The sequence below is a fragment of the Myotis myotis genome, unplaced genomic scaffold (assembly GCF_014108235.1).
Source record: "Myotis myotis isolate mMyoMyo1 unplaced genomic scaffold, mMyoMyo1.p scaffold_m19_p_2, whole genome shotgun sequence".
NCBI classification, from domain to species: domain Eukaryota; kingdom Metazoa; phylum Chordata; class Mammalia; order Chiroptera; family Vespertilionidae; genus Myotis; species Myotis myotis.
The window spans coordinates 157,149,523-157,162,474 of record NW_023416324.1 but is presented as its reverse complement, the minus strand read 5'-3'; the positions used below and the strand labels follow the sequence as shown (position 1 = coordinate 157,162,474).

At 41.1% G+C, this 12,952-nt stretch overlaps 1 protein-coding gene across 1 annotated transcript in view; it reads left to right on the top strand.

Moving 5' to 3' along the window:
* GPR156 (G protein-coupled receptor 156) overlaps positions 1-12,952 on the top strand; it is a 101,541-nt gene that overhangs the window by 67,124 nt on the left and 21,465 nt on the right. The window contains exons 4-5 of the mRNA XM_036352570.1: positions 8,944-9,079; positions 9,337-9,447. Of these exons, the coding sequence (XP_036208463.1) occupies positions 8,944-9,079; positions 9,337-9,447 (247 nt within the window). The remainder of the gene's footprint in view (positions 1-8,943; positions 9,080-9,336; positions 9,448-12,952) is intronic.

Here is a 12,952-nt window from a genome sequence, read left to right as displayed (position 1 = left end):
AATAGTCACTTCAAAGCCTGGAAATGTATGAGTGCCTGGTATTTCCAGGAACAATAAGGAGGCCTATGTCGAGTGGAGTGGGCAGGGAACAAAGTAGGAAATGAGGTAGAGAGCTAATGGGGACCAAATGTGTAAGCCTCGTAGACGGGCTTTTCCTCGGAGTGAGATGTAGTGCCATTGCAGGCTTTTGAGCAAAGTAGTGACATGATCTGATTCACCTTCGCTGTGGCTGCTGTGTTGAAAACAGACATGGGGAGGGTTCAGTATAGAGGCAGGGAGACCAGTTAGGAGGCTATTGCAATAATCCAAATAAGAAATGCAAAGTAAGACTGATCAGGGAGGTGGCAGCAGAGGTGGTGAGAAGTAGTTGGATTCTGGATGTATTTCAGGGATGGAACTAATAGGATTTCATGACAGATTGGCTATGGTGGTGAGCAAGAGTCAAGGATGACTCCAAGATTTTTGGTCCAAGAACATAGAAAGATGGAGTTGCCATTATCTAAACTGGTGACGAATTTGAGAGCAACAGGTTATGGGGGGAGAGGGGGTAGGAGTTAAAATTCAACAAGATATATGCACCCCTATGTTTATTGCAGCATTATTTATAACTAGAGGCCTGGTGCACAAAAATTTGTGTACTCGGGGGGGGGAAGGGGGGTCCCTTAGCCCGGCCTGTGCCCTCTCGCAGTCTGGGACACCTTGGGAGATAACGACCTGCTGGCTTAGGCCTGCTCCCGGGTGGTAGAGGGCAGGCCCAATCCCTAGGTGCAGCCCGTGGTCGGGCTCAGAGCAGGGCTCATTGGGGAGTTGGGGCGCCTTCCCCTGTCATGCACAGAGCAGGGCAGATTGGGAGGTTGCGATGCTACCCTCAGTCACGCTCAGGGTAGGGCCAATTGGGGGGTTGGGGCACCGCCCCCTGTCACACTCAAGGCAGGGCCGATCAGGGGGTTGGGGTGCTGCCCCCGTCACGCACAGGAGCAGGGCCCATCAGGGGGGTTGGGGCTCTGTACCCTGTCACGCACAGAGCAGGGTCAATCCGGGGGTTGGGGAGCTCCCCTCGTCATGCACAGAGCAGGGCCGATCAGGGGGTTGAGGAGCTCCCCCCTGTCACTCAAAGAGTAGGGCCGATAGGGGAGTTGGGGCACCGCCCCCTGTCACACTCAGGGCAGGGCAATCAGGGGGTTGGGGCGCCGCCCTCTATCAGCCACAGAGCAGGGCTGATCAGGGGGTCGGGGCGCCGCCACTGTCACACTCAGGGCAGGGCCGATGGGGAGGTTATGGCTCTACCCCATCACACACAGAGCAGGGCCCGTGGGGGCGGGGGGGTTGAGGCGCCGCACCCTGTCACACACAGAGCCGCAGGGCGATCAGGGGCTTGGGGAGCTCCCCCCTATCAGGCACAGAGCAGGGCTGATCAGGAGGTTGGGGCGCCTTCCCCTGTCACGAACAGAGCAGGGCAGATAGGGAGGTTGTGGCCCCACCCCCTGTCACACACAGAGCCGCAGGGCAATCAGGGGTTTGGGCGCTGCCCCCTGTCACACTGATCCTGGTGCTGGGAGGCATATTACCCTTTTACTATATAGGATAGAGGCCTGGTGCACCTGTGGGGGCCGGCTGGTTTGCCCTGAAGGGTGTCCTGGATCAGGGTGGGGGTCCCCACTGGGGTGCCTGGCCAGCCTGGGTCTGGGGATGATGGCTGTTTGCAGCTGGTCACACACCCTTCAGGGTGGGGGTCCCCCCTGGGGTGCCTGGCCAGTCTGGGTGAGGGGCTGAGGGCTGTTTTCAGGCCAACTGAAGCTCCCAACTGCTCCTTTTATTCTTTTATTCTGGCCAGCTTTAGCTCTGGCTCCAGCTCTGAGGCCTCTGCTGCTGAAAGAAGGTATCTGGTTTGTTTCGGTTCTATAATCGAAACTCTGTATCAACTCCAGCTCTGAGATCCCGGGCTCGCTGAAAGCAAGTTTCTGGGGTTTTGTTTAGCTTCTATAGTTGTTACAATGTTTCTTAAACTGCAAGCTCAGAGGCGGGCAAGGCAGGCGGCGAACATTGGAGTCCTCTGTCACTGAAGCAAGCAAGCCTCATGTTAGTTTCAAGCTGCCTGGCTGCTGGCCGCCATCTTGGCTGGCAGTTAATTTGCATATTGCCCTGATTAGCCAATGGGAAGAGTAGCGGTTGTACGCCAATTACCATGTTTCTCTTTTATTAGATAGGATAGCCAAGATATGGAAGCACCCAAATTCCATCAATAGTTGAGTGGATAAAAAAATTGTGTACATATACAATGTACAATGAAATATTACTTGGTCATAAAAAAGAATGAAATTTTACCTTTTGCAAAAACATGGATGGAGCTAGAGGGTATTATATTAAGTGAAATAAGTCAGAGAAATACAAATACCATATGATTCAGGGGTCCACAAACTTTTTAAACAGGGGGCCAGTTCACTGTCCCTCAGACTGTTGGAGGGCCGGACTATAGTTTTAAAAAAAACTATGAACAAATTCCTATGCACACTGCACATATCTTATTTTGAAGTAAAAAAACAAAACGGGAACAAATACAATATTTGTATTTGCATGTGGCCCGCGGGCTGTAGTTTGAGGACCCCTGATATGATTTCACTTATATGTGGAATCTAAAGAACAAAATAAATGAACAAACAAAACAGAATCAGACTCATAGATGCAGAGACCAGGCTGCTGGTTGCCAGAGGGGAGGGGGGCGTGTAAAAAAGGTGAAGGGATTAAAAAGTACAGATTGGTAGATATAAAATAGTCACAGGGATATAAAGTATAGCATAGGAAATAAGTCAATAATATTATAATAACTAAGTATGGTGCCAGTGGGTACTTGAATTATCAGAGGATCACTTTGTAAATTGTGATAATTGTCTAACCACTATGCTGTACACCTGAAACTAATATAAAATAATATTGAATGTCAACTGTAATTGAAAAATAATTTTTTTAAAGAGTAGGAGTTAAATATTGGGTAGATTGTGATCAGAGAGTAGGATATTGACGTTAAAATTTTTGAAGTGGTACCATTCTGAATAATGATAAAACCCAGGGTATGACCTGGGTCTGGGTATCTGGAAGTGGAATAATGTGAAGTCATTATGATCAAAGAATTTAGAACTTTTGAGGTTTAAAGGTTAATGAAATCTCCTAAAATGGTGGTCCAGGCAGGAGAGGAAGGAGCAGGGCAAGGCATTGTTGCCCTTATGATACACAGTTTTCATATAAATGGCTAGAGGTTAAAGAAATATTAGTTTGATGTGTACAGAATTTGAGTTGGATTCAGATTTAGAACCTAATAGATGAGAAATAAGCAAGAGAGAAAAATGATCACATTTGCTGAAACATACCAGACAACATTACAGTAAAGCTGTTTAGAACATAGCCAGATGAGATATATTTATAATCTTATTGTAGCACAGATAGAAAACAGTGGATTGGAAAAGAAATTCAATAAATCTTCACAATTTATTCTTCTTTGTTTTAGTATAATGCCTTTTGAAAAGACATTCCATATTTAGTTATAGATATGTTTAAAACTCAATGATACTATTTATATCAATTCATGTAGCATTTTAGAAAGCATGGTCCTGTGACATCTTAGGAAAGTTTTCTAATAATCACAGCAAAGCAAGAAGTAGCCTTCACCCTATTTTCAGGCCCAGTTTCCAAACTCAGTGCTTACCCATCATTAAAAAGAAACAATAGCCCTATCTGGTTTGGCTCAGTGGATAGAGCATCGGACTGCGAACTGAAGGGTCCCAGGTTTGATTCCGGTCAAGGGCATGTACCTTGGTTGTGGGCACATCCCCAGTAGGGGGTGTGCAGGAGGCAGCTGATTGAGGTTTCTCTCTCTTTGATGTTTCTAATTCTCTATCCCTCTTCCTTCCACTCTGTAAAAAAATCAATAAAATATAAAAAGAAACAATAGCATGACCAAAGTATAATAAACCTCCAAGTTCAGAAACCAATATTTGATAAAGATTTTTAAGTCATCATACCTATAAACTGGTGGATTGTCACTTATGCATCTGAATTCGTTATAGACTATTGAGATGATAATCCAGGTTCATACAAATTCTGCAGATGCAGATGGATCTTTTTCTCTTATGTATTGAGAACTTACTTGAGGATAAAAAAAGTCAAGAAAGTTCTTGCCTCATATTGCCAATCAATAAATGAAGGAAAATTGATGAGATCACTTTGTAATCCTTTAAAAAAGAAAACCCACCTTGTTTTTCACTGCCAGTAACCCAGTCTGGCCTTTATTCTCTTTGTAAACGCAACACAAGTAATCCAGATGTGACTCGCTCTTTATAATTAAGTATGTAATATTTCAATCTTCTTGCTTTGTGGAAATTATGGGTTTGTGGTTGATTAAAATATTCAGCAAATGTAGTTTCATCTTTTAGTTTAAGAGAAAAATACGAATGACATTGCCGGTTGAATGCCCATCAAAGTAGCAAAGACATTCCCCAGACATACATTATTCACCTGCTGAATTGGAGATGATTCACGTTTCAGTGTCTTCACAGGTGTTAACTTGGCCAAACAAACAGGTAAATCACTTTCCATTCATTTTTTTTCTGAGGCAAGTTTCCAGTAAAATTGTTTTACTATGAAGTATACATATATAAGTCCAGGTCATGCCCGTTTGAAAAATGAATTTGCATGAACTTCTGAAATGTGAAGACTTTGCCATTTATATTTTGTCCAAAGAGACAAAATTGAGTTCCTCCTACCTAAATCAGGAGGTGGGGAATTATAGATGAGTATTTCATGCAGTACTGAATTACACGAAAGGAGATCTGGGTTCACATAAAAGGGGTCTGGAGCCCTGACCGGTTTGGCTCAGTGGATAGAGCGTCAGCCTGCAGACTCAAGGGTCCCGGGTTCGATTCCAGTCAAGGGCATGTACCTTGGTTGCGGGCACATCCCCAGTAGGGGGTGTGCAGGAGGCAGCTGATCGATGTTTCTCTCATTGATGTTTCTGACTTGCAATCCCTCTCCCTTCCTCTCTGTAAAAAAATCAATAAAATATATTTTAAAAAAGGGGGGTCTGGAAAAGAATGCAGAAAGAAACCTACCTACAGCGATCTAGACAACACAGATGCGTGGCTGTGAAACCCAGAATGTTGCTGATGAGGAGGTCATCGGATATTTATTGCTCATGCCCAGGAGCTTGTGGGTGGCTACGGGAAAGAATAGCCTCTGTTACTGGTCTTGCAGGAGCCCACCCAGTGGTAGTGTCACTGCCCGAGCTTCTGACTGCACTGAATGGCCTGTCCCAGGTCAGCCGTGCTCTCCTCTCTGACTCAGTGTCATCACTGGTCTCTCAGATGCATGATTCTTCTTAACAGATGCTTTGTGGAGCTGCTGGTTTGCATTGTTCTCATTTTGCTAATCAATATTCACCACATATTCCCCCTTCTTATGGGAACAGATAAAGAAACTAGGGAATTGACACTCTGCAAGCCCACTATTTGAAGATGTGGTGACTGAGGATGTTAGGGCTAGATCTTCAATTTGGATATAGGAGACATAAGGCAAACAATAGGGAAATGTTCTTTATACATGTAGTGCTCTTGTTAAGTGATGAATGTGGTATTTTAAGAAAATCAGGCTGAAAGTAATATACAGGAGGTATTGGGACAGGGGAAAACTGGTGTTACAGAGAGCTAAAGATTACACTAAAAATCTAAAAATTAATATTTTTGCATCACCCTAGAGTTTTCAAAGAGTTTTTGCACACGCTTCATTTGATCTTTGCTTTCCTCGGAGGGTGGATCTGAAAGATGATATTATCTTCATTTCACACATGAGGAAACAGGAACTTAGGAGTAGTTGAATGACTTGCCCAGAGTCACACAGCTGTGAGAGATGAAGCCAGGATTTCCATTTGTCACACCTGCCTCTAGTTGATCCTAACATGATTGTATCTTGTATAAACATGGTAGCAGGAATGGAGAGGGAGGGACAACTCGGAGAGATTTTGAAATAACAAGTGAAATAAATTGGCCATTGATAGGGTATCTATCTATATAAAAGGTTAACATGCTAAGTGTCCAACCATCCGGGTAATGACATCAAGTAGCAACACCTGGCTTCCTCTCCCTAGCAACGACTAGCCTCAGGTGGAAGCACTTTACACTGTAACCAAATGTCTGTGAAGCATTTTCTGGTGCCTCGTCTCATTTGATCCTCACAGAAGCCCTGGAGTAGGTAGATAGGAGACTCAGTGGAATCCTATTTTATTTTCATTAGCTGGAAAACAGATTTAGAACGCTTATAAACTTGACCTGACTGAAAAAAAGTAAGAAATGGTGCAACTTGAAAATGACTTCAGGTTTTCTCACTGCACAGAATATAGTCAAACACTGCCAGAGTTAAATATTTTACCCTTTGTTCTCCCTGCATGATCTACAATAATCTGCTTCGTGTTGATATTTACTGCTGTGTTGCTGACAATTACCTGAAAGAGAAGTCAGGGTGCTTCACTGGGCCGGAAAATGTTTAGCTACATCAGAAAGCAGGTCTAATTAAGCAAGTTTGTTCTATATCTATAAAAGGCTAGGTTGCCTCACGCATGCACGATACATATAAAGCTCTCACTGGCCCCAATCGCACATGTGTGTTTCAATCTGTCATTGTTGATCGTGAATTTGATTGTTTTTGTTAACATTCTGAAGCTGAAAGAAAGTGGCGGTGTCACAGGGTAGATATAATTCTCCCCGTGTAACCAAAGTTGCCGTCATATTCAGAAATTAAGATGGAGGACCTCCTTTTGAAAGGCACTTGCTCATTCATTGTAAACCAGATCCCAATAATCCGAATGCCATTAAAATGAAACAAATCCGTATCCTGTTTCCTACATTACAAGCAATGACGTATCCTATTCTTTTCCCACATTAAGACTCAGAGATGACAGTGTAATCGACAATAATACTAGATTCAATGGGTGATGCTGAAAAGGAAAATTTTCTCATCGAATTTCTTAAAAGTATTACTCCTTTGGGAATACCATGTCATAAATTAGAATTGAAAGTAGGTGCAATCATCATGCTACTGAGAAATCTTAATAGTAAATGGAGTCTTTGTAATGGTAGTAGATTTATTATCAAAAGATTTCGACCTAACATAATTGAACCTGAAGTATTAACAAGATCTGTGGAGGAGAGGTTGTTCTGATTCCAAGAATTGATTTGTCCCCGTCTGACACTGGCCTCAGTGTTAGAGTAATTCTAATCAATTTATCAGTCATTGTTTTTATCAATGTTGTTTTTATATCATGTTTTTTGTTGTTTTTATATCATGTTTTTTGTTGTTTTATATCATGTCTTTGTTGTTATATCATGTTGTTATTGTTTATTTATTAATCTATATATTATTTTCATATACATTTTACTAATTTTTTTCATCTCTGACACTTCTATTATAGAGAAAGGGTGAATAGCGATATTAAAATATTTCTTCTAATTAATTTCCTTTCAATGTACACAATTTCATGCACCAGGCCACTAGTAGATGATAAACAAACAGGAGATGGAAATGTGATTCCGAGGTTTCTGAAGCCTGGAAGGTGTTGAGAATAATAATATCATCAGCTGATGTTGGCAGCATGCTTACTACATGCCAGGTCCTATGCCACACATTTGGCTATATTGCCTCATTGACTCCTCACAGCTCTGAGGGGAAGGGGTATTATTATCCCTGTTTCATAAGGGGAATACATGAAAGTTGTTTTTATTTTTAAAGGGCGGGGGGGGGGGGTGGAAATCAAGGATTTTACTCCAAGACAAGGGAAAGTTCAACTGGACTCTGGCTGATGGTGACCATACTTGGGGCCTGCGTCCTGGGGCAGTGCTTTGGTGTTCCTACATGTGTGGACGTAACCATGCTACCAGCCACAGAGCAATGGAACTGAGCCACTGGTGGTTATGATGTTTGCAAATCCAGCACTAGCAACCTGTCTGTTTAATGCCTCCTAGATATTTTGCTGCTGTTAAAATAGGCTGCGCTAAGCAGGTGGCTTTGCCTTGGCTCTGGACTTTAAGATTGTCAGCCAGGTAATCCAGGTATATAGATAACAATGCTTTCCTCCTCAAATGTTATAAAAAATAAAAAATATAACTAAGTGTAATTATCATATGATTCAGTATAAATATTGCATTTATGTAAAATATACTATGTAGACTAAAATTCTTAAATATAACTATACATCCTCCTTAATTGTTACTAGTTACTTTTACTTCTTGTTATCGATAACAAAAACAAACAAACAAAAACAGCTTAAGCCTGGCGTTTCCTTAAGCTTAACCAATTCACACATTTCTACCTTGTCCCGAGCCTCTGTTGAGTCCAGGCTTTGTCTGAGCCCTCCCTCTAATCTTTGAATTGCTCTGTCACCGTATTGAAAACCCCTCGAGAAAGGACCCTTGCCATATTTCCTGCTTTCAATCCCAGCTTCCTCATTCCCTCTTGGTCAGGTAGGGACAGGAAAACTGTTTATTTATCAAATAAAGTAATAGCGTATGAAAAAAAAATCCCAAGGCTTTTTCCCAAATAGCAGTTTACTTTACAGCTCATTTCTAAAGGTTTTCAACTGTATCTCTTTAGGTATCTACCTGCTAGATTGTTCACTAGGCTGCATGCAACGGTCTCTTAGCAACCATAAACTTCATGGAAAACTCCTAACTCTTTTAGAAGTTGGCCTTCTCTTAAAAGACTTGGAGTTATACAAGCAAGAAGTGCCAGAATTTAGTTCTCTTTTAAAATAAATAAATTATAACAATATTTTAGAGGGCTATCAAGTGGTTTCTTGCCCTTGGCCCCTCCCTCCGAAGCTGCATTGGAGATGTTGCCGGTGAGGAAGCTGTGTCCTCCCCCAGGGAAGGGGTCGTGACTGTCTTTTACCCTGACTCCCTCCAGGATTGTGAAGATGTCCAGTCCCAACCTGAACATTGTGACCTTATTGGGCAGTTGTCTGACTTACAGTAGCGCTTACCTCTTTGGGATTCAAGGTCAAGATGCTCCAGTGGGAAGCTCCATGGAAACTCTCATTCAGGTAGGTGAAGTCTTAATTTTTGTTTTAAATATAATGCCCAAGTTTTGATAGGCTTTTAATCGGCTTACTCCTGTAGGTGGTGGTTATCTGTGTCTTTGATGTGGGCGCTATCAGAGGCAATCCCTGGAATGCTGAGCCAGTGAGGCCCCCCTTCTGTCCCATGCCCTCTGTGGACTGAGGCTTTGCGGACCAGAATGTGTGGAGAATGACAATGGGTTCTCTCATGCCTCTTTGCTCCTGCCCCTTTCCACCTGTAGGTAAGACTGTCCATGCTGTGCATTGGGACCTCCCTTGTGTTTGGACCCATTCTGGGGAAGAGCTGGCGACTCTACAAGGTGTTTACCCAGAGGGTCCCGGACAAGAGAGTGGTGAGTAGCAACAAGTACACAGTGCTTGACTGCAGATGGCAGCTTCACTATTGATTAAAAGCTAGAGCAGCTTTGCCAGATTACTGGTCTGGCCCTTTTACAATAATCTGAAGTTCCTACTCCTCACTTCAAACCTTGGAGTCCTGTGACCCCCCAAGTCCCCAAGCCTGGAAGGCTGTGTGTTACTGCTATTGGAGAGAGAGGTCTTTGAACATAGGTTCTGCTTCATATGCACCCAGGGCCCTGGTACTGCTCTGGGGATGTGAGCTGGCCAAGATGAGGCACCAGCGTGAGGTGACCAGAGAGAGCATTGCTCGACACAGGTGTGAGTTGACAGTGGAGGGAGGGAGAATGAGTACAGAGAAGCTCTAGCAAGTGTAAGCGGTTATTTCCCTCAGTGGAGCCCAGTTCTTTTCCATGTAGGAGGCCACTCTCTGCACTAAGAAGGATGGACCTAGAACAGAGAGCAGAGGAGAAGACACCCATTCAGCAGATAGAAGCTATGTGGCAGCAGATCACCTACATGTCTCTGTTATCAGATGTCATCCTAACCACATCCCCTCATTTTATCAGGTTCCCTGATAGAGCTGCCAAAATCTCAAAGCCTGATCATCAAACTCTGTCTATAGGCTCTGCCCAGTCCCAGTATATCTCTCAGTGGGATTTTACTTTTGTGGAATGATGCTTTTTATTTTTCTTTTTTAATTATTGAATAATGGTGAATATTTATCAAAAGCTCAGCTGTAAGTACCCATACATATGAAAAACATTGCCTAAACATGGACAAGAAATATATCCATCCCTCACAGTGGTTCTCAACCTTCCTAATGCCGCGACCCTTTAATACAGTTCCTCATGTTGTGGTGACCCCCAACCATAAAATTATTTTCATTGCTACTTCATAACTGTAATTTTGCTACTTTATGAATCGTAATGTAAATATCTTATATGCTATATGTGTTTTCCAATGGTCGTGACCCACAGGTTGAGAACCGCTGCTCTAGAATATTGATTTTTTTTTTTTTTTTAAATAGCTTTATTGAGGTATAGTTGACATGCAATGAATTGCACATATTCAAAGTGTATGATTTCATAAGTTTTGGCATATGTATATTCATTAAACATGGTGTATAAGCCACAAAAACTTTCTTATACACCTTTATCTCCCTTTTCTGTCCAATCCTTTATCGCCTGTCCCTGTCCCTAGGCAACTATTGATCTGCTTCCTGTCACTATAGATGACTTTGCATGTCCCAGAATTTTACATAAATGGAATCATACAGTATGTACTTTTTTCCCCCATCTTCTTACACTTGGCATAGTTATTTGAAACTCATCCATGTTGTGGTGTGCTTCAGTGGTTCTTTCCTTGTTGCTGTAGGGTAGTATTCCAACGTGTAGATGCATTTCAGTTTGTTTCTCCATTCACTGATTGGTGGATGTTTGGGTTTGTTTCCAGTTTGTGGCTATCAAAAATAAAGCTATGAATATTCATGTACAAGTCTCTATGTAAACATATCCTTTCATTTCTCTTAGATAAAAACCCAAGAGTAGCCCTAGCTGGTTTTGCTTAGTGGATAGAGCTTCGGCTGACGGCCTGTAGGGTCCGGGGTTGGATTCCGGTCAAGGGCATGTGCCTAGGTTGCGGGCTCAATCCCCAGTAGGGGGCATGCAGGAGGCAGCCGATCAATGATTCTCTCTCATCATTGATGTTTCTAGCTCTCTCTCCCTCTCCCTTCCTCTCTGAAATGAATAAAAATATATATTTTTAAAAGCAGGGGGGGGGGGGACATCTTAAAAAGAAAACACCCATGTGTAGAATAGTTGGATCATGTGGTAAGTGTATGTTTAACTTTTTAAGAAATTGCCTGACTGTTTTCCAAAGTGATTGTACCATATTACATTCTCACCAGCAGAGTTTTAGAGTCCCTTTCCTCCACATCCTCTGCAACATTTGACTTGGTTGGTCTTTTTTATTTTAGCCATTGTAATTAGTGTGTGTAATAGTATCTCGTTGTGACTTAATTTGCATTTCCCTAATGCAATGTTGAGCATCTTTTCACATATACACAGGATCGGGACAAAAGTAGGTTTACAGTTGTTTATATGGAAAATAATACAATAATTAATAAAAAATACACGAAGAAATTGTTTCACATAAAACTGTAAGCCTACTTTTCCCCACCCTGTAATAGTATATCTTCTTTGGTGAAGTATCTGCTCATTTCTCACACATTTTTAAATTTAGTATTTTGTTTTCTTATTACTGAGTTTTGAGAGTTCTTTTTTTTTCTTAATTCAGGATATAAGTCCTTTATCAGATACATGATTTGCAAGTATTTTCTTCCAATTTGTGGCTTTTCTTTTTATTTGCTGAAGAGTGTCTTTCAAAAAGAAGAAGTTTCTAATTTTGATTCAATTTACCTAATTTTTTTTATGCATTATGTTTTTGGTATCAAATCTAAAAACACTTTTGCCTGACTCAAGGCCCCAAAAGGTTTTCTCCTGTGTTTACTTGTAGTTTTAAGAGTTTTCATTTTTACAATTAGGCCTATCATCATTTTTTGGTGTGCTACATGGATCAAAGTTCATTTTTTTACATATGGATATCCAATTGTTCCAGCAACAATTGTTGAAAAGACTGTCCTTTCTTCATTGAATTACCTTTGTTGAAAATCATTTGTCGATAGATATCTTGATCTATTTCTGAATTCTACTGTGTGTCATGGATGTAGTTTATTTTAACACAAATACCATATTACCTTGATTACTGTAACTTTATATTAAATCTTGAATTAGGGATTGTTAGCTCTCCAACTGTGTTCTTCTCTTTCAATGTTGTTTTTGCTATTCTAGAGCCTTTCAATTGTCATTTGGGTTTTTGAATCAGTTTGCAAATTTCTACAAAAATCCTATGGAAATTTTGATTGAGATTGTTTTGAATTTATAGATCAAATTGTAGAGCATTGACTTCTTAACAATGTTGTGTCTTTTAACCCATGAACAGAGTATATTTCTCCATTTATTTAGGTCTTCTTTAATTTATTTCAGCATTTTTTTTTTGTATTTTTTAGTGGAAGTCTTTTACACCTTTATTAGATTTATAACTAAGTATTTTATATTTTTGTGCTACTATACATGTTATTGTTTTTTATTTCACTTTCCAATTTTGTCTTGCTAATATATAGAAGTATGATTTATTTTTGTACACTGACCTTGTTTGCTGCAAATCTTACTAACCTACTTATTAATTCTAGTAGCTTTTTTATTTATTTATTTTATTTTTTTATTGTCTAAAGTTTTACAATTGTCTTCTTTATCCCCAATTGACCCCCCAAGCAAGAATTCTAGTAGCTTTTTAAATAGAATCCATCAAATTTTCTACATGGATTATCATATCATATGTGAATAAAGACAATTTCTGTCCAACCTCTTGTATGATGGCACTTGCTAAAAACAATAGTACAATGTTTAATAGAAGTGCTGAGAGCAGACATTCTTGAGT